This window comes from Esox lucius, chromosome 7, assembly GCF_011004845.1.
Source record: "Esox lucius isolate fEsoLuc1 chromosome 7, fEsoLuc1.pri, whole genome shotgun sequence".
NCBI classification, from domain to species: domain Eukaryota; kingdom Metazoa; phylum Chordata; class Actinopteri; order Esociformes; family Esocidae; genus Esox; species Esox lucius.
In genome coordinates, this window is record NC_047575.1 from 14,894,401 (window position 1) to 14,922,246 (window position 27,846).

Sequence of the window (27,846 nt, forward strand, 5' to 3'; positions counted from 1 at the left end):
TTTAGTATTGTAAATTTCCATCATGTTAAAAAAAATCATCTTCCCAATTTACTATTACCGAGTCTGTGAATAACTACTACACAATTCATCCACACGAATTTGAATCACTAGGCGATAGAAGAACGGTATAGAAAAGTGCATTGACCTAGGTTATCTAAAACTCCGTAGAGGGAGCTGCAAATTCACCATGAAATTAAAGCCATTATATTTAATCATAAATCATTCTTCTTATCATACACTGTATCATGCAACATGGGCCAGATCGACAAAACAAATATATTCTTATCCAATCATGTTGCAGAAAGCGCTCTGTCAATGACCCACTTGTCTATGACCCACACAGCACAAGATTATCCAACCCCTGGTAGCAGCAGCGCTGAGGCAGAAGGAAGACAACGCGCGCTGCATAGACCGGAGCATTTCAGTACCACGCGGGTGGACAGCGCCACACAGGAGGACAACTGAAGCTGGTGCACGCGCTAGACAAAAACGTCTAGAGAAAGGCCTGAACAATGTCGCCTGTTTTCTCTCGCTAGAGCGTGTCTGCAGTTAATTCTGTTCATTCATTTGCCAACAACTATTTTATTATTAATGAGTTGGGCTTCTTTTTAAGGTAGGCTGTCATGCCATAATTGCCATGATTCTAAATGAATTATTTTCATCCAAAAGGTAATTTGTGCTTGAAATAACATTTTCACTAGATCCTCTGAGACTTTTCTCTCTTTTTATACCTTATTTAGCAAAACATTTGCATTTCTATAGGATGCAACACTTAACCATGCTGGGTCTGTACCTTGATGCCTTATAAATGTATATTGAACATGGTCACAGAAGTGTGTCTGTTTGTGTGTCACATTGCACAGATAGATAGATAGAGAGAGAGAGAGAGAGTGAAAATGACTGAGCCTGTCCCTTTTAAGCAAGGGCAGTGTGGAGGCTGTGGGCAGGACTTATAACTTCAGTAGACACACACACCATCTCCTTGTGAATTCCTTAATCCGTTTATTTGCAACCAATACAAGGTAAAGTTATTGCAGGCGTGCAATCTCCAACTACATACATTTGTGTCATGTTTAATAACGACATGTCCTTCCTCCATTTGCTTTACGTGTTGCACTAACAGACAAATACAATTGCAGCATATGAATCTTCCTTTTCGTAATGACTTCGATGTGTGTTAATTTGAATAAGTAATAATGTCATGACGTGATTGCAAGTTAGGAGGGAGGAAGAATGTACATACATTTCATTGACGTTAATTAACCAATAGACTAGTTCAATAGCCTACCAATACGTTACTCTGTCTGAGATTGCCCACCTTTAATGGCTTTATACCTTTGATTGAATAATTATTATACAATTGCGATCTACGATTAGAAATAATTCATTCGGGTATATTAATCAGTAGACTCGTTTCACACCAATGCATGAGTACGTCTCTGACTGAGTTCCTGGAATGACTATAACTATTACTTCGATTGATCAATTAAATCAGACTTCCTCTCCATAATGATTTCGTGTTCATTGGATTAAGCAATGTCATAACATTTCAATAACTGCATTCAAATTAACTATAAATCAAATGTATATGAATGCAAGAAACTATATATTTGATCCTTGTCTGATTGTGTCTCTTTCGCATTTACATTTTATACCAGCATGCCAGGTAATGTAACGTTTCTATGTATTGATTGGTAAACACATGTCAGGCCATACGGCTGGTGTCAGGCCTCTGGACAGTGAATAGGGTCTGTGTCAGGCCTCTGGACAGTGAATAGGGTCTGTATCAGGCCTCTGGACAGTGAATAGGGTCTGTGTCAGGCCTCTGGACAGTGAATAGGGTCTGTATCAGGCCTCTGGACAGTGAATAGGGTCTGTATCAGGCCTCTGGACAGTGAATAGGGTCTGTATCAGGCCTCTGGACAGTGAATAGGGTCTGTATCAGGCCTCTGGACAGTGAATAGGGTCTGTATCAGGCCTCTGGACAGGGAATGGGGGTTGTATCAGGCCTCTGGTATCAGGCCTCTGGACAGGGAATGGGGGCTGTATCAGGCCTCTGGACAGGGAATGGGGGCTGTATCAGGCCTCTGGACAGGGAATGGGGGCTGTATCAGGCCTCTGGACAGGGAATGGGGTGGTGTCAGACCTCTGGGCAGGACATCTGGTGGTGTCAGACTTCTGGGTAAGACATGGGGTGGTGTCAGACCTCTGGGAAGGATATGTGGTGGTGTCAGATCTCTGGGCAGGACATGTGGTGGTGTCAGACCTCTGGGAAGGATATGGGGTGGTGTCAGACCTCTGGGAAGGATATGGGGTGGTGTCAGACCTCTGGGCAGGACATGGGGTGGTGTCAGACCTCTGGGAAGGATATGGGGTGGTGTCAGACCTCTGGGAAGGATATGGGGTGGTGTCAGACCTCTGGGCAGGACATGGGTGCCTGTAATACCTTAAACTTGTATTGGTTGCTAATAATAGAATTTTGGTCTAAGATGGATTGATACATCTAATGTATGGCGAATAAAAGTTGTTCTTACCTTGTTTGGAGAATCACAGAAGTGGTGACAACATGGAAAAGAGAAAGAAACAAGACATAGACTCATTAGCTTAAGACAGCGATAGCCCTCACGGCACATGTTCAGTGTACAAAGTCCCAAAACAGAGGCGTTCAGACATAGACCTGGGTAAAGCCCCAGTAGGTCAGTCACTTGGCATGACCACTGGGTTGTAAAGCAACGATGATGACATCAAACGGTGTGTGTGTAGTGGGGGTTCAATCTGTACACCAACCATGTTGTAACCTTGTCAGCAGAGTATCAGTCATGATAATAGATTCAGTTGTAGGTATCAGCATTGGCTCCAACAGCAACCCCAGCAATAAGAGCAACCTGTGGCATAGTGCCATTTAGCACACCCACATTTTACCCAAACTTGCGGTTCATGTAAGACGACCATAGACTTTGCATGACCTGGAGGCATTTTGCCAAGTCGAATGGGCAGCTATACCACCTGCAAGAATTCAGGGCCTCATAGACAACTATTACAAAAGACTGCCCGCTGTCATTGATGCTAAAGGGGGCAATACACAGTATTAAGAACTAAGGGTATGCAGACTTTTGAACAGGGGTTAGTTAATGTCTTTCTTTGTTGCCATGTTTTGCTTTATGGTTGTGCCATTCTGTTATGACCTACAGTTGAATTTGAATCTGTGAATGTGTTTTGCCCGCTCACTCACGTTTTCTTTACAAATGGTATATTACCCATTCTCCAAGGGTATGCAACCTTTTGAGCACAACTGTAACAGACACACTTTTCCCACACCCTCTGTCCTGTCTCCCTGCCCTGTTCCATTCTCCTGTCCGGTCCTATTCTCCTGTCCGGTCCTATTCTCCTGTCCTCTTCCATTGTGAATCAGTGTTGGTAAAGACTGAAATACGACAGTCTGCAGGGCTGGTTGTCCTGCACGTTAATACCCTCCCTTTCTACCAGACACCTACATACATTCAGCTGTCTCCCCCACAGCTTCTAAAACGATGGTGCAGTCTCCACCATGACTCAGACAGTAGTCATGGCAACACATCCCACCTTTAAAAAAAAAAATATGTGTGTGTTTCTGTGTCTGTGGGGAAGGCTGGGGTAGGAGAAGCCAGCTGTATGGGAAAAAATATGTTCAGAGAAACATATTTGATTGGAAGGAAAGATATGAATGGAAAGACAGAAGGTGTGCTAATTAGGTGGTGTGTTGTTGGCCCTACTGTCTTCACAGTTCAAGATTAGCACACTGACACACATTCATGGCGTTTTAATGGTTATGAATTCTATATGACAAAAGGCGGAGGACTACTGAGAAGAGATTTTGTCCATTTAATAAGAAAAAATTTGTGGGGTATTGGCTAGACAGCTCTACACCACTCCCGCTCCCTCTAACGGTCACGGGCTCTGTCCTAAAAAAGGTGGTGGGAAAAGCACTGCTTTCCCCCCTAGCTCAAGTGAATGCAAACAATTTTGGCGGTTTTAGTACGATATTCTACTACTCACTAGTAGGTTCATATGCTTTTGGGGCGTAGTTATGTCGCTTCAAGCCAATCAAAATATTACTGTCCAGTACTGCGAGAACGTCTAGCAAAGCCAACTGGCCTAACTAGCTATGGAAGCACCAAACTAATTCATCTAGAAATATTTCCCACATTATCTTTTGAAGAAAAATGTCTAAGAGAAGACCAACATCTGATCGAACGGATTTACAACAGCGTATGGGGCAGAAGATTACCAGAAGTTTCCAAAATGAATTGTATTTAAGAACCGGGAGGCTGTGGGGTTACGCAAAAGGCAGATAACACGTGTCTCGGTTGTTCTGCTTTCCCTGCCTGCTGTTCTCAACTGCTGACACCTTGTGGTCAAGGACTGGCTACGCTGACATGAATTATCTGCCAACAGCGATCCAAATTTGTTCAAAAGGATAGGTGAATGGATTTCGTCTTCAAATAAAGTAAGTTTACAAATCGCTTTTTTAGTTTCTTCCTGCAAGAGTTGGTTCATCTACTTCCTTATTTCATAGGCTAGACTATAGGCCTATTTGTTTATTGGATTTACGTTTTTGGAATGTCAATCAGACACGCTACTATTTTTCCTAATCGGTTGTTTTGTAAAGGCCCCGATGATGCTTACCTACCTGTGGGAAATAGGTTCCACTGACGAGATGAAAAAAATACTACAACATACAATGATGGCACTGGCGCACTCAATGGTTTACTTTGCAAGTTATGCGGATAAAACCGATTAAACCTGTTACGGTAACGTCCTGAGATCGATGTAATAAAATATTTCTTTGCATGAGGTATTTTCCAGGGCAGTCTCAATATATACGTGAATGCAAGGGCGTAGGATTGACTCTGATATTGGGGGGGACACACATTTGACCAAGTGTGAATGTTTTTCACCAAAATGTATTTTTAATATGTAGTTCTATGTGTTTTTCCCTTTCTAGAATCCACTTCTTGTTCGATTCTCTTTGTCCATGACTACGTTAGATATAGACACGCTCTGTTAAAAAAAAAGGTGTTGGCATTATTTACCAATGAAGTGCGAGTAGGACCAGTGCGACCTACACAATTTTGCTCAGAGGCAGTCTGGTTGAAAATACTGGGGGCGATAATTGTTTCCATAACGCTAACTTGCAATAGTCATTTTGTCTGGAAAGGTTGTAGCAAATAGATAGTTACCCCAAACAATATTGTCTACTCAATATGCTTTCTGTACCGATGCCTTGTGGGTGTTGAAAGGACTTTTGTGGCCTCTCTCTCCCTCGCTCAGCCTACCTTTTTGATCCATGCTATTGTTGACTGCCTCTCTCCTGAATGAAGTAACACATACAGTACAGTCCTAAATTCAGCTGCTGTCCAGATATCAGAGATTCTATTCAATGACTGATTGATTTACATGATGACAGATCAACAGTCTATTTTGGAGTGGCACTTATCAATAATTGACCTGTTGGTTTGTTGCCTTTTGCCTGTTGTTGTTCATGTCTATAACTTTCCTGCCATGATCATACATAGCATAAACCAAATTCTTAATATATTGAACACACTTTAGCTATAGTGAGCAGAATAAGTATTTGATACACTGCCGATTTTGCAGGTTTTCCTACTTACAAAGCATGTTAGAGGTCTGTCATTTTTATCATAGGTACAAAAATCCAGAAATTCAGATTGTATGATTTTTAAATAATTAATTTGCATTTTAAAGCATGACATTTTAAAGTAATTGATCACCTACCAACCAGTAAGAATTCCGGCTCTCACAGACCTGTTAGATTTTCTTTAAGAAGCCCTCCTGTTCTCCACTCATTACCTGTATTAACTGCACCTGTTTGAACTCGTTACCTGTATAAAAGACACCTCTCCACAATGACCAAGACCAGAGAGCTGTGTAAGGACATCAGGGATAAAATTGTAGACCTGCACAAGGCTGGGATGGGCTACAGGACAATAGGCAAGCAGCTTGGTGAGAAGGCAACAACTGTTGGCGCAATTATTAGAAAATGGAAGAAGTTCAAGATGACAGTCAATCTCCCTGGGTCTGGGGCTTTATTGCTTCTAGTGCCCCCAAAGTCCTCTGAACGCCCCTTGGGGGGGGGGGGGGGGGGGGGGGGGGGGTACCGCCCCAGTTGAGAAACACTGAAGTAGACAATCAGATTTTAGTGTGTTTCTCAATGTCTACCCTGACCTCACGTCAATGGGAGAGATTTATGACCCTACACAGATTAGAAATGTGTCATTATTCCCTGATGTGTTCCAACCAACCAAGATGTCAGTAGAGAGCAGAAGTACAGTACATAGTGAATGGAGAGGGAAAGGTTTTGTCTCCATGTTATACAAAGGAATAAGAGAGACACGTTGAGAGCTAGAGTTGGGATGGGCTAAAATAATAGATTATCCGATTAAAATCAATCTTTGTTTGAGTAATCTGATATTGTTTAATAAAATCCCAAAATCGATCTTTTAATATACAGTTAGGTCCAGAAATATTTGGACACTGACACAATGTTCATAATTCTGGCTCTGTACGCCACCAGAATGGATTTGAAATGAAACAACCGAGATGCAATTGAAGTGCAGACTTTCAGCTTTAATTCAAGGGGTTGAACAAAAATGTACTCAGCCATTGCAGAATACTTCACTTCTTTGCCTTAAAAAAAGTCCTGGGTTGCTTTCGCAGTATGTTTTGGGTCATTGTCCATCTGTAAAGTGAAGCGCCGTCCACTCAACTTCACTGAATTTGGCTGAATCTGAACAGACAATATATCCCTATACACTTCAGAATTCATCCAGCTGCTTCTGTCACCATAACCATGTCTTCTGTCATCATCAATAAACACTAGTGACCCAGTGCATATTGGAAGCCATGCACGCCCATGCCATCACACAGCCTCAACCGTGTTTTACATATGATGTGGTATGCTTGGGATCATAAGCCGTTCCAAGCCATTTCCATACTTATTTCTTCCCATCATTCTGGTACAGGTTGCTGTTCCAGAACTGGGCTGGCTTTTTTTGATGTTTTTTGGCAAAGTCTAATCTGGCCTTTCTATTCTTGGTAGACTGGGATAATGATATGCGTACCTCCTGGAGAGTGTTCTTCACTTGGATGATCGTAGGATCCTTGGATGATCGTAGGATCTTTTTCATGGTAATTCACATGTTATGAAGGGGTTTTTCATTACCATGAAAAGGATCCTACGATCTTCCACCACTGTTGTTTTCTGTGGACGTCCAGGCCTTTTTGTGTTGCAGAGCTCACCAGTGTATTCTTTTTTTCTAAGAATGTACCAAACTGTTGATTGGGCTACTCCTAATTTTCCTGTTATCTCTCTGATGGATCTTTTTTTTTTTGCAGCCTAAAGATGGCCTGTTTTACTTGCATTGAGAGCTCCTTTGACCGCATGTTGTGGGTTCACAGCAACAGCTTCCAAATGTGAATGCCACACCTGAAATCAACTCCTGACCTTTTACTTGCTTAATTGATGAAGAAATAATGAAGGAATAGCCCACACCAGTCCATGAAACACCTTTTGAGTCAATTGTCTGATTACTTTTGGTCCCATGAAAAAGAGGGGGATACATATTAAAGAGCTGTAATTCCTAAACCCTTCCTCCAATCTGGATGTGAATACCCTCAAATTAAAGCTGAGAGACTGCACTTATACATTATTTAACAAGAACTTCAATATATTTTTGTGGACAGCCAATATAACAAAACTTGCGTCAGTGTCCAAATATTTCCGGACCTAGTTGTATGCCTTTTCACATGGATTTGTGAAGTTTTAGCCCTGTTGATCTTGTTGAACATGCTAGGCTAGGCTGAAAATAGTCAACATGGCAGAAGTTGCACCACTGAAGGCATCGCCAGGCCTAAAGGCAGATGTCTGGATTCATTTCGGATTTAAAATCTATGAAAACAGTGAAGAACTGGAAAAAAAGCAAAGCAAAGTAAGATATGCATAATTCGGGTGAAATATTGTGGAAATACAACAAATTTCCGAACCCATTTAACAAGACATCACCCAGATAGGTCTAAGCAATCTGCAAAAATGTCTATTCTGAAACAAACTCCACTGGGGAATGCATTTGCTTTGAAGTGGCCATCCAATTCTCATGCCCAAAATATAACTGAAGCTCTCACAACGTTTCATATGCAAGGATTTATGCCCATACAGCGTTGCTGAAAACGATGGCTTCATTAAAACACAAGAACCACACTACGTTTTATGGACACACATGCAGCTGAGTGAAGTGGCAATGCCAAACCGGTATAGAGAAGTGAAACATCGTCACAACTTCACTCAACTCAGTAGAGAGAGTCGCCCTCAGTTGTGACAGCTGGACATCCAGATCAACATCTAGATACTTGACATTGTTCGTACCTGAGTCAGTTATCTAGCCAAATAATCAGCCTTTATTGGCAGTGACCCATGGTGAGAAAATGACCAAGGCCCATATCATAGGCCTCTGAAATAGTACTGATCTGAGTTCACTTGTTTGTTCACATAACATAATTAGCTCACACTTCCTGAAGAACCGATTTGGGGGAATCAGTGGTGATACCTGGCCCTAATAGAGGGAGAGACAAACAGGCAACACATCACAAACCCTGGTTACTTTGTGGGGTCTGTGTTACACACACGCAGCATACGCACACGTCATCTGAAACCAACAGTCTGACATCAATGAAGTGGAACCCGGGAGCTACTGCTGCAGTGAAACCTGCCTCCCACAGCAACCTTACTGCAGCCTGATGAACTCCACCACCTCGTCCCACAACCCCCCCCTAAAAATCAAGCCCTTGATTACTGAATCTGGAGTGCCTCTTCAAGGCTACAAAAACACAGACAACAACAGAATATCTTTGGTCCATGAGGAGATTGTAGATCTAGGTTTTAGCTAAATGTCTGCACAGGCATCATGTTGTAATGTAGCTAAATGTCTTTACTGGCATCATGTTGTGTTGTGGCTAAATGTCTGTACTGGCATCATGGTGTGTTGTAGCTTAATGTCTGTACTGGCATCATGTTGTGTTGTAGCTAAATGTCTGTACTGGCATCATGGTGTGTTGTGGCTAAATGTCTGTACTGGCATCCTGGTGTGTTGTAGATAAATGACTGCTGTGGCATCATGTTGTGTTGTAGCTAAATGTCTGTACTGGCATCATGGTGTGTTGTAGCTAAATGACTGCACTGGCATCATGTTGGGTTGTAGATAAATATCTGTACTGGCATCATGGTGTGTTGTAGCTAAATGTCTGTACTGGCACCATGTTGTGTTGTAGCTAAATGACTGCACTGGCATCATGTTGTGTTGTAGCAAAATGTCTGTACTGGCACCATGTTGTGTTGTAGCTAAATGACTGCACTGGCATCATGTTGTGTTGTAGCTAAATGTCTGTACTGGCATCATGTTGTGTTGTAGCTAAATGTCTTTACTGGCATCATGGTGTGTTGTAGCTAAATGTCTGTACTGGCACCATGTTGTGTTGTAGCTAAATATCTGTACTGGCACCATGTTGTGTTGTAGCTAAATATCTGTACTGGCATCATGGTGTGTTGTAGTTAAATATCTGTACTGGCATCATGGTGTGTTGTAGTTAAATATCTCAACTGGCATCCTGGTGTGTTGTAGCTAAATGTCTGTACTGGCATCATGGTGTGTTGTAGATAAATGTCTGTACTGGCATCATGGTGTGTTGTTAATAAAGTATTGTACAGGCTTGTTACTAGGGCTGCACAATATATCGTTACAGCATCGACATTGTGATGTACACATCCCTAATAGTCACATGGCAGAAGGTGTGATTTAGTAAGGTGAACATATATCAGTCTACATTATATCTTTTTTAAAATGGAAAACTAGCATTATATCTGGCTGTAATTTACTCTGATTTATGGGTTATTGAATACACAGTTAATTATAATTATTGTTATTATTATTTGAAACACTGGGTTCGTTGCTGCACGTGGTTGACATGCAGGCTCTGCTTGCGCGTGACGAAATGATGAGCGAGGAACAGACAAAAAAGGCTGAAATTGAGAATTTGGTTGGAAAAAGAAATGCATTGTCAGTTATTTGGAAATATTTCGGCTACAGACAGGATTATGTTGACCAAAAACAGGTACTTTGTCGAGAGTGCCTTGCAATAGTTGCCACAACACAAAGCAACACGACCAATTTGTTTGATAATTTAAGGCGGCACCACAAATCTTCGTATGACGAGTGCAAAGCATCTCAATGCCGTTCAAAGCAAAAACACCATACAAGAAAGGTTCCAAACGGCAGAGAGAAATCACAGATTCAATAATATTTCACGTTGCTAAAGACATGGTACCAATTAACACGGTTACCAAAGAGGGTTTTGCTTGATCCGTTTGCTTGACATGCAGTATGTAATGCCATCACGCAACTATCTTTCTCAAGTTGCCATCCCAGAGCTGTACGAGAAATGCAAGGCACAAGTTGAAACAGAGCTGTCACAAGTGGGATATTATACAGCAACAACAGACTTGTGGTCCAGCCAGACAACGGAGCCCTACATAAGTCTGACCGTACACTTTATTAATGAGGACTTCCACCTGAAATGTCGCTGTTTGCAAACTGCCTTTTTCCCAGAGGATCATAAAAATGAGAACATTGCAACAGGGATGAGAGAAGCTTTAGCTGATTGGGGCCTAGATGAGAGTCATCTAGTCTCTATAACAACAGACAATGCTGTGAACATGGTAAAGGCTGCACCTGAACAAGTGGACCAGATTGCAGTGCTTTGGCCACAGACTGGATCTTGCAGTTGGTAAGTTATGCCCATTGTGCATTCTATTTTACTACTGTTGCTATTGCTATACTATTACTGTTACATATTATTACCTAGCAACCTGTTCTGAAATATAAAAATTTTCATAAGTTTCATAAATTGTAATTGTAGAGGATGGGGCTGGGGAAGAATCAAGGATACAGACTGTCAGGTTTATAGCCAAAGCTCTTTCTGAAGACATCCTCTGTTTTTTCATATCACAATATATATTGCAGAAAAACAAAATATCACAATGTCAGTTATTTCCAATATCATGCAACCCCACTTGTTACACAGTATAAGAGTCAGGGATAAATTACATTATCCAGTAATAGATTTTATCTTGGCTTATCATCCATATCTCTGTGATGCAAACTGGCATTCACTCAAACACACACAAACACACACACACACACACACACACACAGAGTAACCAACATTGACTCTGTCAGGGATTGCTATATGGAGATCGTGTTGCCATGACAATGTGCATGATGTCGAGGTGAGTCTTCCTGAGATGCTGGAGAGGACAGACAGATTCTGAAATTTGAGCGTAGAGGACTTGAGGTGGTCTCAGTTTAACTATATTCCCAAATCTTACTAACAATCTGACAACATCATCATGTTGACCGTGCCTACTCCTTAAAATGGAGTCAGCCGTGTGTGAATGTGAAAACACACCCAACAGCACGTCAAGCTACCTTCACTCAGCCTAAACCTGCACAACCTGTGATCCACTGACACAGGTACACAGGTACTGTAAATGACAAGTACTGAGCAAGGCCATTGCTTACAGACAGGAAGGCAGACAGACAGGTGTATCTGTACCACTGAGTGTAACGCTGCAATTGAATGAAGCCTGTGGTGTGATGGGGAGATTGGAGACTGTAAGCCCATTACCGCAGCACACCACATGAGAGCAGCGTGTGAGTGGGGGAAAGTGGGTCAGTGTGCCCAAGCTCTGGGTGGGGGTTTATGATGACGCAAAACTGACAGAACGGGTAGATCCATTGAAGAGAACAAACACGGTGGCTCCTCAGAACAACCATGGAATTCACGGTCGGTCAGGGCGGTTATCAGTAATAATGTCAGTCCGTCAGTCAGAAGCCTTATGAAACCAATACGATGTCATAACATGTTCCTGCAACCACAACCCGGCTGAGTGAATGAGAAGGGAACGGAGTAATCACCTGGTTAACATAGACACCTGGTTAACATAGCATTTCATTTAGCATGTGAAACAGGTTAACAAAGGCATAACATCACACACTTTGTGCGCGCCTGGCCTCTGTAATGCTCTTTAGTCAGGTTGAGTTTTGGAACCATGCAACTGACATGATTTATATGGAGGCCAGAGAGAAAAATGATTGTACTTCAGTCATTAAAGAGGATAGGGGGGGTTGTCTCACCTGTTCAAACACTTCACCATCCACCTGCTCTCTCCTTTCTGTCTGCAATGTCCCGGTTCGACTCACATCCACCAGTGAGTTCTGACTATCAGGCCTTGTGAACTTCACATCACTCATCCTAGAGTCAGTGGTTCCACACACCTCATAGTTGTACACACGCTGCAGGGTTCCCAGAGTTCCGTCTGGGTAGACGGGAGGGTAATATGGAATAACGGGGAGATTTGCTGCAGACTGATAGAATAACTTATTCTGTTTCCAACGGTAGATTTTAACTGAAATGATTGCAATAATTGAAAAAATAAAAAGCAGCGAAACAACAGTAAGTGCCAGAATTAAATAAAAAGTCAGGTTATCATTGTAATCCTTCTCGTGTGTAAAGTCAGGATATTCTGAGAGGACTTCAGGGAAGCTGTCCGCTACCGCGACATTCACATTTACTGTAGCTGATCGAGAGGGCTGCCCGTTGTCCTCCACTACAACAGTGAGCTTTTGTTTCACAGCATCTTTATCAGTGACTTGTCGAATAGTTCTTATTTCTCCATTCTGTAAGCCCACTTCAAACAGCGCCCTGTCTGTGGCTTTTTGCAGTTTATATGAGAGCCAGGCATTCTGTCCAGAGTCCACATCAACAGCCACCACTTTAGTGACAAGATAGCCCACATCTGCTGAACGAGGCACCATTTCAGCCACCAGAGATCCACCAGTCTGTACTGGGTAGAGAACCTGAGGAGCGTTGTCGTTCTGGTCTTTAATATAAACAGTTAAAGTCACATTGCTGCTCAGAGGAGGCGAGCCTCCATCTTGCGCTTTGATACAAAACTGGAATTGTTTGATTTGTTCAAAGTCAAAAGCACGTACTGCATGGATCACACCGCTTTCTGAATTTACAGAGACATATGATGATACTGGAAGTCCATTTTTATGTGAATCATCTATTAAATACGAAATGCGTGCATTGTTGCCGGTGTCTTTATCACTGGCTGTTAGTGAAAATATGGATACACCCGGAGAGTTGTTCTCCATTAAATAAGCAGTGTATGAATTCTTCTCAAATAATGGTGCATTATCATTGACATCAGATATTCTTAATGTCAGTGTCTTGTTAGTAGAACGCTGAGGAGACCCATCATCCGTAGCTGTTATGGTGATGTTGTATTCAGACATAATTTCACGGTCTAACATCTGATCTGTGACCAAACTGTAGATGTTCGATGAGGAGGACTTAATACGAAAAGGTAAATCCGGGTTAAGGATACATTTGAACTGTCCATTTCTACCCGAGTCTAAATCTTTAATGTTCAACATTGCTATAACAGTATCTGGTGACGCGTCTTCAGGTACTGGGTTAGAAAATGTCATCAGTGTAATAACAGGGGCGTTATCATTCACGTCCAAAACATCGATCTGTACTTTACTGGAGTGTGATAAACGCCCCCGATCCATTGCTTGCACACTTATTTTATGCTGTTTGTTAGTTTCGAAATCCAATTTTCCTTTAAGTTTTATCTCCCCAGTGAGAGGATTTATAGTGAACATGTCGGAAGCATGCGAAAACGAATACATCACCTCCCCATTTGTCCCTTTATCTGCATCGGTAGCACTGACTGTCAAAATCACAGTTCCATTTGGGGAATCTTCAGGTAAGGAAGATTTATAAAGTCCAGAGCTGAAAACGGGTGCATTGTCGTTGGCATCTGATACTTCAATATAGATTTTTACAGTGCCCGACTTCTGAGGAGTACCTCCATCTACAGCAATCAACACTAAATTATGTTGCTCTTTTATTTCCCTGTCTAGCATAGTTGTAAGAACCATCTCTAAATACGTACTACCATCAGCGTGTGAACCTTCTTTCAGAGTGAAATGATCACTCGGTATGAGGGAATATGTTCGAACGGAATTAATTCCAACATCAGGGTCCATTGCATTCTCTAGAGGAAACCGTGCTCCAGACAGAGACCCCTCGCTAATCTGGAATCGAATGTCTTTATTCGGAAATATTGGTATGTTGTCGTTAATATCTAGTATCTCAACGTCAATACGGTGAAGTTCAACTGGATTTTCTAGGATTATCTGGAAATGTAACGAACATGGAGTCATTTGGGCGCACAGCTCCTCTCTATCAATCCTCTCTTTCACGATCAGAGTCCCTTTGTCCGCATTAAGACCGATATACTCACGGCTGTCTTCTGTAAAAATACGTGCTCGACCTAATTTCAGCTTTTTAACTTCCAGCCCTAGGTCCTGAACGATATTTCCTACGAACGAACCCTTCGTCATCTCCTCGGGAATAGAATAGCGGACCTGGCCGTCCACATAGTACACGAAAAAATAGAATGAAGATAGAAGATACAGTTGCCATTTCCCAATTGCTGTTCCCCTTGTTTCACGAAAACGTCGAAATGGCATGTTTCCCACCATGCGATGCACAGCGATCAATTGTAAAAAATCAGATAATGGGTATGTAGGCAAAGCAGTATGTATGTGTAAATGTATGTGGTATTCCAATGACATTCGTCTGAGATACTATTCTAACTGACAAATCACTGGTAATTAGGCACAGTCAGACCGCCTTCAGTATCATCCACTCTAGGCACGTCCAAAATCACGCTGTTGTGGGTAAACAGCGGCACTAAGAGCATAGAGAAGTTACTACATTCGTATAGATTTATCAAAGGTTTATCAAAGCCCTCTCACCATTAATCGGTTCATAATTCTTGAATTAAAAATGAAAATCTGGAAGCCAAACGAAACAGGAAAGAAGTCTTGTGTTTCGTGTTCCAAATACAGTTGTTTAATAGACTGCTTGGTTGTGATATTTAACGGTGCTTGTAGACCACTTTTGAGTTGTGTTCTCTTAGTCTAATGTTACATATCCCTGGTCCTGGGAACCCTCAAGATGCACATTTTAGTTCTGACCTCAGCAGTAGGGTAACATGGGGTTAGACACCCCCACCCCCAGACTGAATGTCCAATTGCTGACACAAAAAAGCAAGGTTTGAAAGTAATCATGCTTGTCTAATATGGCCATGGTAACAAACTATACATTAAAGTAATTGGCTAGAGGTGATACAGTTTTAGTCATTCAATAAAAATAATTATTTTTTAGGAAGGGACATTTGGCTCAGCTAGTGTGGTTAGATCCAATGGGGAACCTCTGACACTGTTTGCATTGTGTCCAGTCCCCACCAGAAACACATAATATCTTGATACAGAATATAACTTTTGGGGCGGTTGTTGTGGTTTTGGAACCTATAACAACTTTTTAAACATTCCGCTAATGTTCCGCTCTAACCAACACAGGGAATCTATGTCTGTGATGTTTCTAGGGCAGATGGAAATGTTTTCCAGTAAACATAGAGTGGTGTTGCTCACCAAGGACAACATTATGCTCATTGAATTCTCCTCCGAATGCAAATGATCAAGTATATCATGTCGCAAATTAGTTTGACATATTTTACCAACACCGTTGTTGTCATCTCTGGCACACAGCCTAATAGAGTAATGTATCTTTATTCATTTTTCCCCAAAAAATGAGTCAGGCAGAAATGGATTACATTTACAGAGAGAAATGGCAAGCATGCAAAAGATGTTACAGCTAAGAGTCCTTTCATGACAGTTTAATAAATTTCCATCAGGTTTAGGCATTATTAGCCACACTGACCCAAGTTGTTTGATCTGTGGCACTCTGTCTAACTAACTCTGCAACAGGATTAGCCTGCCAGCAGAGCCTGGTTGTACTTGTAAATCTTAACTAACTAGTTGGTATGTTTCTTTGTCATGATTCATTGATAAATAACTGCTGATGTGCAGTGTTCGTTTGTACAGTTCTGATCTGGGAAAAAGGCCATTTGTGCCATGTTTTGAACTGCATATGGATTCATGGATGTTGGGCTTTTTGACCATTGTCATAGGTGATTGATTGTTTGTCATCAAAGAGTTATTCATATTCATCAGGAATATGTGCATGCCAGTGGCATCAGCTGAAATGTTGGCAGAGGCAGAAATTATGGCAATGATTCGATCAAGATAACCAGACATTTTAAATGATCAAATACTGTTTTAATACTATTTTATGTACTGAAGTACAACTTAAAAGTGTATTCATTTGAAACCATAAGTTTTAGGCTAAAATGTTTTGACTTGGAAAACAGGGTTAACCAGTGTCTTAGCTAGAAACAAATTGTCAACAATAAAGGGACACGGTGTCCCCGGGAGCATCTTGCCCCATTTGAGGGCAGGGCATCATCCCCGTTGGAGGGCAGGGCATCTTGCCCCCAACACACTATCCTAACACATTACTACTTAACTCAAGAACCAACTACTGTTTTCTCTTTAAATAAGTGGATGAATTATCTTAATGCTTCCCTATACATCAGTATAAAACTTTGCTAATATAACTTCATTTGTTTGTATCTACAACTTTTTCAAAAGAACAAAAAATATCAATAATGTATCAACTTAATTCTAATTCAATTTGATTGAATTACATAAAACATATAATGACAGAATAGATATTAATAGTTTCTCAAGTCTAGTGTTAGCCAGAAAAAACAACGATTTGGACAGTTGGAGTTTTTGAAAGAATTATGGCGGGGCATTTTGCCCCATGTTACCCAAGACCTGGTTCCACTGAACAAAAGACTGATGATGACTAGATTATTTAAATCAGGTTTGTCTGGTTTAGGCCAAAACATAAAAAATGCTCCCCTTTGGTTCCCCATAACCACTATTATGAAACACTCGTAACATTTCACATATATTAAAATGTACAAACCTCAGCATTGCCAGAAAAATAACACTTGACTTAAATGATTCTACAAAACACTCATCGGTGAAGAGATCATTCACACATACAGGCTATTTACAAAGGATTAGTGATGCCATTGTGAATTTGAACTGAATTAAGTACATGTTGGAAACGGCATAATTGCATGCAGAATATCATTAAGTAATTTAGATTGATAACATCTGAATATAGGACAAGTTTGGGGGTCTCACCTTTGCACCGACATCAGCACCCTCCTTCTCTCTCTCTATCGTCCCCATTCGACTCACATCCACCAGTGAGTTCTGACTATCAGGCCTTGTGAACTTCACATCACTCATCCTAGAGTCAGTGGTTCCACACACCTCATAGTTGTACACACGCTGCAGGGTTCCCAGAGTTCCGTCTGGGTAGACGGGAGGGTAATATGGAATAACGGGGAGATTTGCTGCAGACTGATAGAATAACTTATTCTGTTTCCAACGGTAGATTTTAACTGAAATGATTGCAATAATCGAAAAAATAAAAAGCAGTGAAACAACAGCAAGTGCCAGAACTAAATAAAAAGTCAGGTTATCATTGTAATCCTTCTCGTGTGTAAAGTCAGGGTATTCTGAGAGGACTTCAGGGAAGCTGTCCGCTACCGCGACATTCACATTTACTGTAGCTGATCGAGAGGGCTGCCCGTTGTCCTCCACTACAACAGTGAGCTTTTGTTTCACAACATCTTTATCAGTGACTTGACGTATAGTTCTTATTTCTCCATTCTGTAAGCCCACTTCAAACAGCGCCCTGTCTGTGGCTTTTTGCAGTTTATATGAGAGCCAGGCATTCTGTCCAGAGTCCACATCAACAGCCACCACTTTAGTGACAAGATAGCCCACATCTGCTGAACGAGGCACCATTTCAGCCACCAGAGATCCACCAGTCTGTACTGGGTAGAGAACCTGAGGAGCGTTGTCGTTCTGGTCTTTAATATAAACAGTTAAAGTCACATTGCTGCTCAGAGGAGGCGAGCCTCCATCTTGCGCTTTGATACAAAACTGGAATTGTTTGATTTGTTCAAAGTCAAAAGCACGTACTGCATGGATCACACCGCTTTCTGAACTGACAGAGACATATGATGATACTGAAAGTCCATTTTTATGTGAATCATCTATTAAATACGAAATGCGTGCGTTGTTGCCGGTGTCTTTATCACTGGCTGTTAGTGAAAATATGGATACACCCGGAGAGTTGTTCTCCATTAAATAAGCAGTGTATGAAATCTTCTCAAATAATGGTGCATTATCATTGACATCAGAAATTCTCAATGTCAGAGTTTTGTTAGTAGAACGCTGAGGAGACCCATCATCCGTAGCTGTTATGGTGATGTTGTATTCAGACATAATTTCACGGTCTAACATCTGATCTGTGACCAAACTGTAGATGTTCGATGAGGAGGACTTAATACGAAAAGGTAAATCCGGGTTAAGGATACATTTGAACTGTCCATTTCTACCCGAGTCTAAATCTTTAATGTTCAACATTGCTATAACAGTATCTGGTGACGCGTCTTCAGGTACTGGGTTAGAAAATGTCATCAGTGTAATAACAGGGGCGTTATCATTCACGTCCAAAACATCGATCTGTACTTTACTGGAGTGTGATAAACGCCCCCGATCCATTGCTTGCACACTTATTTTATGCTGTTTGTTAGTTTCGAAATCCAATTTTCCTTTAAGTTTTATCTCCCCAGTGAGAGGATTTATAGTGAACATGTCGGAAGCATGCGAAAACGAATACATCACCTCCCCATTTGTCCCTTTATCTGCATCGGTAGCACTGACTGTCAAAATCACAGTTCCATTTGGGGAATCTTCAGGTAAGGAAGATTTATAAAGTCCAGAGCTGAAAACGGGTGCATTGTCGTTGGCATCTGATACTTCAATATAGATTTTTACAGTGCCCGACTTCTGAGGAGTACCTCCATCTACAGCAATTAACACTAAATTATGTTGCTCTTTTATTTCCCTGTCTAGTATAGTTGTTAGAACCATCTCTAAATACGTACTGCCATCAGCGTGTGAACCTTCTTTCAGAGTGAAATGATCACTCGGTATGAGGGAATATGTTTGAACGGAATTAATTCCTACATCAGGGTCCATTGCATTCTCTAGAGGAAACCGTGCTCCAGACAGGGACAACTCGCTAATCTGGAATCGAATGTCTTTATTTGGAAATACTGGTATGTTGTCGTTAATATCTAGTATTTCAACGTCAATACGGTGAAGTTCAACTGGATTTTCAAGGATTATCTGGAAATGTAACGAACATGGAGTCATTTGGGCGCACAGCTCCTCTCTATCAATCCTCTCTTTCACGATCAGAGTCCCTTTGTCCGCATTAAGACCGATATACTCACGGCTGTCTTCTGTAAAAATTCGCGCACGACCTAATTTCAGTCTTTTAACTTCCAGCCCTAGGTCCTGAACGATATTTCCTACGAACGAACCCTTCGTCATCTCCTCGGGAATAGAATAGCGGACCTGGCCGTCCACATAGTACACGAAAAAATACAATGAGGATAGAAGATACAGTTGCCATTTGCCAGTTGCTGTTCCCCTTGTTTCACGAAAACGTCGAAATGGCATGTTTCCCACCATGCGATGCACAGCGATCAATTGTAAAAAATCAGATAATGGGTATGTAGGCAAAGCAGCGAATCAAAAATGTATGTGGTATTCCAGTGACATTCGTCTGAGATACTATTCTAACTATGAAAAATCACTGGTATTAGGCACAGTCAGACCGCCTTCAGTATCATCCACTCTAGGCACGTCCAAAATCACGCTGTTGTGGGTAAACAGCGGCACTAAGAGCATAGAGAAGTTACTACATTCGTATAGGTGTATCAAAGGTTTATCAAAGCCCTCTCACCATTAATCGGTTCATAATTCTTGAATCAAAAATGAAAATCTGGAAGCCAAAGGAAACAGGAATGAAGTCTTGTGTTTTGTGTTCCAAATACAGTTGTTTAATAGACTGCTTCGTTGTGATATTTAACGGTGCTTGTAGACCACTTTTGAGTTGTGTTCTCTTAGTCTAATGTTACATATCCCTGGTCCTGGGAACCCTCAAGATGCACATTTTAGTTTTGACCTCAGCAGTAGGGTAACATGGGGTTAGACACCCCCACCCCCAGACTGAATGTCCAATTGCTGACACAAAAAAGCAAGGTTTGAAAGTAATCATGCTTGTCTAATATGGCAATGGTAACAAACTATACATTAAAGTAATTGGCTGGAGGTGTTACAGTTTTAGTCATTCAATAAAAATATATTTTTTTAGGAAGGGACATTTGGCTCAGCTAGTGTGGTTAGATCCAATGGGGAACCTCTGACACTGTTTGCATTGTATCCAGTCCCCACCAGAAACAAATAATATCTTGATACAGAATATAACTTTTGGGGCGGTTGTTGTGGTTTTGGAACCTATAACAACTTTTTAAACATTCCGCTAATGTTCCGCTCTAACCAACACAGGGAATCTATGTCTGTGATGTTTCTAGGGCAGATGGAAATGTTTTCCAGTAAACATAGAGTGGTGTTGCTCACCAAGGACAACATTATGCTCATTGAATTCTCCTCCGAATGCAAATGATCAAGTATATCATGTCGCAAATTAGGTTGACATATTTTACCAGCACCGTTGTTGTCATCTCTGGCACACAGCCTAATAGAGTAATGCATCTTTATTCAGTTTTCCCAAAAAAATTAGTCAGGCAGAAATGGATTACATTTACAGAGAGAAATGGCAAGCATGCAAAAGATTTTACAGCTAAGAGTCCTTTCATGACAGTTTAATAAATTTCCATCAGGTTTAGGCATTATTAGCCACACTGACCCAAGTTGTTTGATCTGTGGCACTCTGTCTAATTAACTCTGCAACAGGATTAGCCTGCCAGCAGAGCCTGGTTGTACTTGTAAATCTTAACTAACTAGTTGGTATGTTTCTTTGTCATGATTCATTGATAAATAACTGCTGATGTGCAGTGTTCGTTTATACAGTTCTGATCTGGGAAAAAGGCCACTTGTGCCATGTTTTGAACTGCATATGGATTCATGGATGTTGGGCTTTTTGACCATTGTCATAGGTGATTGATTGTTTGTCATCAAAGAGTTATTCATATTCATCAGGAATATGTGCATGCCAGTGGCATCAGCTGAAATGTTGGCAGAGGCAGAAATTATGGCAATGATTCGATCAAGATAACCAGACATTTTAAATGATCAAATACTGTTTTAATACTATTTTATGTACTGAAGTACAACTTAAAAGTGTATTCATTTGAAACCATAAGTTTTAGGCTAAAATGTTTTGACTTGGAAAACAGGGTTAACCAGTGTCTTAGCTAGAAACAAATTGTCAACAATAAAGGGACACGGTGTCCCCGGGAGCATCTTGCCCCATTTGAGGGCAGGGCATCATCCCCGTTGGAGGGCAGGGCATCTTGCCCCCAACACACTATCCTAACACATTACTACTTAACTCAAGAACCAACTACTGTTTTCTCTTTAAATAAGTGGATGAATTATCTTAATGCTTCCCTATACATCAGTATAAAACTTTGCTAATATAACTTCATTTGTTTGTATCTACAACTTTTTCAAAAGAACAAAAAATATCAATAATGTATCAACTTAATTCTAATTCAATTTGATTGAATTACTTAAAACATGTAATGACAGAATGGATATTAATAGTTTCTCAAGTCTAGTGTTAGCCAGAAAAAACAACGATTTGGACAGTTGGAGTTTTTGAAAGAATTATGGCGGGGCATTTTGCCCCATGTTACCCAAGACCTGGTTCCACTGAACAAAAGACTGATGATGACTAGATTATTTAAATCAGGTTTTTCTGGTTTAGGCCAAAACATAAAAAATGCTCCCCTTTGGTTCCCCATAACCACTATTATGAAACACTCGTAACATTTCACATATATTAAAATGTACAAACCTCAGCATTGCCAGAAAAAGAACACTTGACTTAAATGATTCTACAAAACACTCATCGGTGAAGAGATCATTCACACATACAGACTATTTACAAAGGATTAGTGATGCCATTGTGAATTTGAACTGAATTAAGTACATGTTGGAAACGGCATGATTGTATGCAGAATATCATTAAGTAATTTAGATGGATAACATCTGAATATAGGACAAGTTTGGGGGTCTCACCTTTGCACCGACATCAGCACCCTCCTTCTCTCTCTCTATCGTCCCCATCCGACTCACATCCACCAGTGAGTTCTGACTATCAGGCCTTGTGAACTTCACATCACTCATCCTAGAGTCAGTGGTTCCACACACCTCATAGTTGTACACACGCTGCAGGGTTCCCAGAGTTCCGTCTGGGTAGACGGGAGGGTAATATGGAATAACGGGGAGATTTGCTGCAGACTGATAGAATAACTTATTCTGTTTCCAACGGTAGATTTTAACTGAAATTATTGCAATAATCGAAAAAATAAAAAGCAGTGAAACAACAGCAAGTGCCAGAATTAAATAAAAAGTCAATTTATCGTTGTAATCCTTGTCTTGCGCAAAGTCAGGGTATTCTGAGAGGACTTCAGGGAAGCTGTCCGCTACCACGACGTTCACATTTACTGTAGCTGATCGAGAGGGCTGCCCGTTGTCCTCCACTACAACAGTGAGCTTTTGTTTCACAGCATCTTTATCAGTGACTTGACGTATAGTTCTTATTTCTCCATTCTGTAAGCCCACTTCAAACAGCGCCCTGTCTGTGGCTTTTTGCAGTTTATATGAGAGCCAGGCATTCTGTCCAGAGTCCACATCAACAGCCACCACTTTAGTGACAAGATAGCCCACATCTGCTGAACGAGGCACCATTTCAGCCACCAGAGATCCACCAGTCTGTACTGGGTAGAGAACCTGAGGAGCGTTGTCGTTCTGGTCTTTAATATAAACAGTTAAAGTCACATTGCTGCTCAGAGGAGGCGAGCCTCCATCTTGCGCTTTGATACAAAACTGGAATTGTTTGATTTGTTCAAAGTCAAAAGCACGTACTGCATGGATCACACCGCTTTCTGAACTGACAGAGACATATGATGATACTGAAAGTCCATTTTTATGTGAATCATCTATTAAATACGAAATGCGTGCGTTGTTGCCGGTGTCTTTATCACTGGCTGTTAGTGAAAATACGGATACACCCGGAGAGTTGTTCTCCATTAAATAAGCAGTGTATGATTTCTTCTCAAATAATGGTGCATTATCATTGACATCAGATATTCTTAATGTCAGAGTCTTGGTAGTAGAACGCTGAGGAGACCCATCATCCGTAGCTGTTATGGTGATGTTGTATTCAGACATAATTTCACGGTCTAACATCTGATCTGTGACCAAACTGTAGATGTTGGATGAGGAGGACTTAATGCGGAAAGGCAAATCTGGGTTTATTGAATATTTGATCTGGCCATTTCTACCCGAGTCTAAATCTTTTATGTTTAACATTGCTATGACGGTATCTGGTAACGAATCTTCAGGTATTGGGTTAGAGAAGGTCATTAGTGTAATGAGAGGGTCGTTGTCATTAACGTCCATAACGTCAATCTGTACTTTACAAGAATCTGCAAGAGAACCCGGATCTATTGCTTGTACACTTATTTTATGTTGTTTGTTAGACTCGAAATCCAATCTACCGTTCAGTTTTATTTCTCCACTAAGAGGATCAATAGTAAACATATCTGAAGTGCCATCAGTAGCATGTGAAAATGAATACATCACCTCCCCATTAGTCCCTTTATCTGCGTCGGTAGCGCTGACAGACAAAATCACAGTTCCTTTCGGGGAATCCTCAGATAATGAGTATTTGTAAAGTCCAGTGTTGAATATGGGTGCATTGTCGTTTACATCCAACACTTGTATATATATTTTCACTGTGCCTGACTTCAGAGGATTACCTCCATCCACAGCAGTTAACACTAAATTATGTTGCTCATCCGTTTCTCTGTCGAGTATGTTTTGAAGTATCATTTCTAAATACATACTACCATCAGAGTGAGAATGTTGCTTTAGAATGAAATGATCACTCGGTATAAGGGAATATGTTTGAATTGAATTCATTCCTACATCAGGGTCCATTGCATTCTCTAGAGGAAACCGTGCTCCAGACAGAGACCCCTCACTAATCTGTAACCGAATTTCTTTATTCGGAAATACTGGAGAATTGTCGTTAATGTCTAATATCTCAATATCAATACGGTGAAGTTCAACTGGATTTTCAAGAATTAGCTGAACATGTAACGAGCATGGAGTAATTTGGGCGCACAGCTCCTCTCTATCAATCCTCTCTTTCACAACTAGAGTCCCTTTGTCTGCATGAAGACCGATATTCTCACGGCTATCTTCCGTAAAAATACGTGCTCGACCTAATTTCAGTCTTTTAACTTCCAGCCCTAGGTCCTGAACGATATTTCCCACAAAATAATCAGTCGCCATCTCCTCCGGAATAGAATAGCGGACCTGGCCGTCCACATAGTACACGAAAGAATATGAGAAAAGATATAGTAGCCATTTCCAAATGGCGGATCCCCTTTTTTCAGGAAAACATAGAAAATACATATTTCTTAACATGCGTTGCAAAACTGTAGTTCAAAATCCGATAATACTTAGGCCCGATGTAAAGCAGCCAATCAAAAATATATCTTATTTCAAAGACAATTATATACTGACTCTTAAAATCTCTGTCGATTGCGCACCTATCCAGCCACTCTAATATCATCCACAATATAGGCATAGCCAACATGACGTTATTGTGGGCCTAAGCAATATTGGTCAACAGCGGCACTAAGAGCATAGTGGAGTTATTACATGTGTGTATAATAACTTTTCTCACAACCCACACATATTCTATCAATGTCCTATACAGGTTTCCACTCAAAACAGGACAGACGACTCACGGCATTTTCAGGTTGCTCCATAGCTTAGTTGAGTCCACACACATTACAATGATCTACAAACACCATTAAATTGTAAATATTGGCCGGGCCTGGATACCAAACTATTGAAGTAAATAAGCCGTGTAAAAAAATCATGATTCAGTTCAAACTAAATGAATCAAGCAAAGGTCAGAAAATAAATATATACAGAATATAAATATCGTTCAGGAATTCAAGAAATACAACTCTAAAGTCTAAATAGAGAACAGGATGGGGAGAGGGTTGTCTCACCTCTTCATGGACATCAACATCGTCCTGCTCTCTCCTTTCTGTCTGCAGTGTCCCCATCCGACTCACATCCACCAGTGAGTTCTGACTATCAGGCCTTGTGAACTTCACATCACTCATCCTAGAGTCAGTGGTTCCACACACCTCATAGTTGTACACACGCTGCAGGGTTCCCAGAGTTCCGTCTGGGTAGACGGGAGGGTAATATGGAATAACGGGGAGATTTGCTGCAGACTGATAGAATAACTTATTCTGTTTCCAACGGTAGATTTTAACTGAAATGATTGCAATAATCGAAAAAATAAAAAGCAGTGAAACAACAGCAAGTGCCAGAATTAAATAAAAAGTCAGGTTATCATTGTAATCCTTCTCGTGTGTAAAGTCAGGATATTCTGAGAGGACTTCAGGGAAGCTGTCCGCTACCGCGACATTCACATTTACTGTAGCTGATCGAGAGGGCTGCCCGTTGTCCTCCACTACAACAGTGAGCTTTTGTTTCACAGCATCTTTATCAGTGACTTTGTACGTAATAGTTCTTATTTCTCCATTCTGTAAGCCCACTTCAAACAGCGCCCTGTCTGTGGCTTTTTGCAGTTTATATGAGAGCCAGGCATTCTGTCCAGAGTCCACATCAACAGCCACCACTTTAGTGACAAGATAGCCCACATCTGCTGAACGAGGCACCATTTCAGCCACCAGAGATCCACCAGTCTGTACTGGGTAGAGAACCTGAGGAGCGTTGTCGTTCTGGTCTTCAATATAAACAGTTAAAGTCACATTGCTGCTCAGAGGAGGCGAGCCTCCATCTTGCGCTTTGATACAAAACTGGAATTGTTTGATTTGTTCAAAGTCAAAAGCACGTACTGCATGGATCACACCGCTTTCTGAATTTACAGAGACATATGATGATACTGAAAGTCCATTTTTATGTGAATCATCTATTAAATACGAAATGCGTGCGTTGTTGCCGGTGTCTTTATCACTGGCTGTTAGTGAAAATATGGATACACCCGGAGAGTTGTTCTCCATTAAATAAGCAGTGTATGAATTCTTCTCAAATAATGGTGCATTATCATTGACATCAGATATTCTTAATGTCAGTGTCTTGTTAGTAGAACGCTGAGGAGACCCATCATCCGTAGCTGTTATGGTGATGTTGTATTCAGACATAATTTCACGGTCTAACATCTGATCTGTGACCAAACTGTAGATGTTGGATGAGGAGGACTTAATGCGGAAAGGTAAATCTGGGTTTATTGAATATTTGATCTGGCCATTTCTACCCGAGTCTAAATCTTTTATGTTTAGCATTGCTATGACGGTATCTGGTGACGCGTCTTCGGGTATAGGATTGGAAAAACCCATTAATGATATAATAGGGGCGTTATCATTGACGTCCAAAACGTCGATTAGTACTTTACTTGAATCTTTAAGACGCCCCCGATCCATTGCTTGTACACTTAGTATATGTTGCTTATTATTCTCAAAATCCAATCTACCGTTCAGTTTTATTTCTCCACTAAGGGGATCAATGGTAAACATATCTGAAGTGCCATCAGTAGCATGTGAAAATGAATACATCACCTCCCCATTAGTCCCTTTATCTGCGTCGGTAGCGCTGACAGACAAAATCACAGTTCCTTTCGGGGAATCCTCAGATAATGAGTATTTGTAAAGTCCAGTGTTGAATATGGGTGCATTGTCGTTAGCATCCAACACTTGTATATATATTTTCACTGTGCCTGACTTCCGAGGAGTACCTCCATCCACAGCAGTTAACATTAAAGTATGTTGCTCATTTGTTTCTCTGTCGAGCGTCGCCTGCAGTACCATCTCTAAATAAGTAGTACCTTCTGCGTGTGAATGTTGTTTCAGCGTGAAGTGGTCGCTCGGTAAAAGGGAATATGTTTGAATTGAATTCATCCCTACATCAGGGTCCATAGCATTCTCTAGAGGAAATCTGGCTCCCACAAGAGACCCCTCACTAATCTCTATTCGAATTTCTTTATTAGGAAATACGGGCGTATTGTCGTTAATATCCAAAATCTCTACATCAATACGGTGAAGTTCAAAGGGATTTTCAAGAATTATCTGGAAATGTAACGAACATGGAGTCACTTGGCCACACAGCTCCTCTCTGTCAATCCTCTCTTTCACAACCAGAGTCCCTTTGTCCGCATTCAGACCGATATACTCACGGCTATCCTCGGTAAAAACACGCGCTCGACCAGATTTCAGTCTTTTAACTTCCATTCCTAAATCCTGAACGATATTCCCAACGAACGAACCGGTTGTCATCTCCTCCGGAATAGAATAACGGACTTGCCCTTCCACATATATGGAAAAAAAGACAGAGAAAATAAGTCCAAATTGCCATTTCCGAATGGCGGATCCCGATGATCCATGAAAACATATCCAGGACATGTTTTCAACCCTGCGTATTAGGACTATATATCAAAATCCGATAATTTGCACATGTAAACAGATTTTCTTTAAATCTACAATGTTACACAAATGATATCCGATTGAGAAAATATTCACACACTGCCAAATCAATGATGAATCCGCGCAGGTCACTTCGACTATAATATATTTTACAA

At 41.0% G+C, this 27,846-nt stretch overlaps 1 protein-coding gene across 1 annotated transcript; it reads right to left on the reverse strand.

Annotated features, from left to right (window-relative positions):
* Positions 1-987: 987 nt before the first annotated feature.
* On the reverse strand, positions 988-27,809 carry LOC117592730 (protocadherin beta-16-like). Its single transcript, XM_029121148.2, has 2 exons — positions 25,250-27,809; positions 988-2,418 (listed from the first exon to the last, which is right to left on the reverse strand). Exons 1-2 carry the CDS (start codon positions 27,668-27,670, stop codon positions 2,080-2,082), a joined length of 2,760 nt encoding a protein of 919 aa, XP_028976981.2. The 5' UTR covers positions 27,671-27,809; the 3' UTR covers positions 988-2,079.
* Between the last annotated feature and the right edge of the window lie 37 nt (positions 27,810-27,846).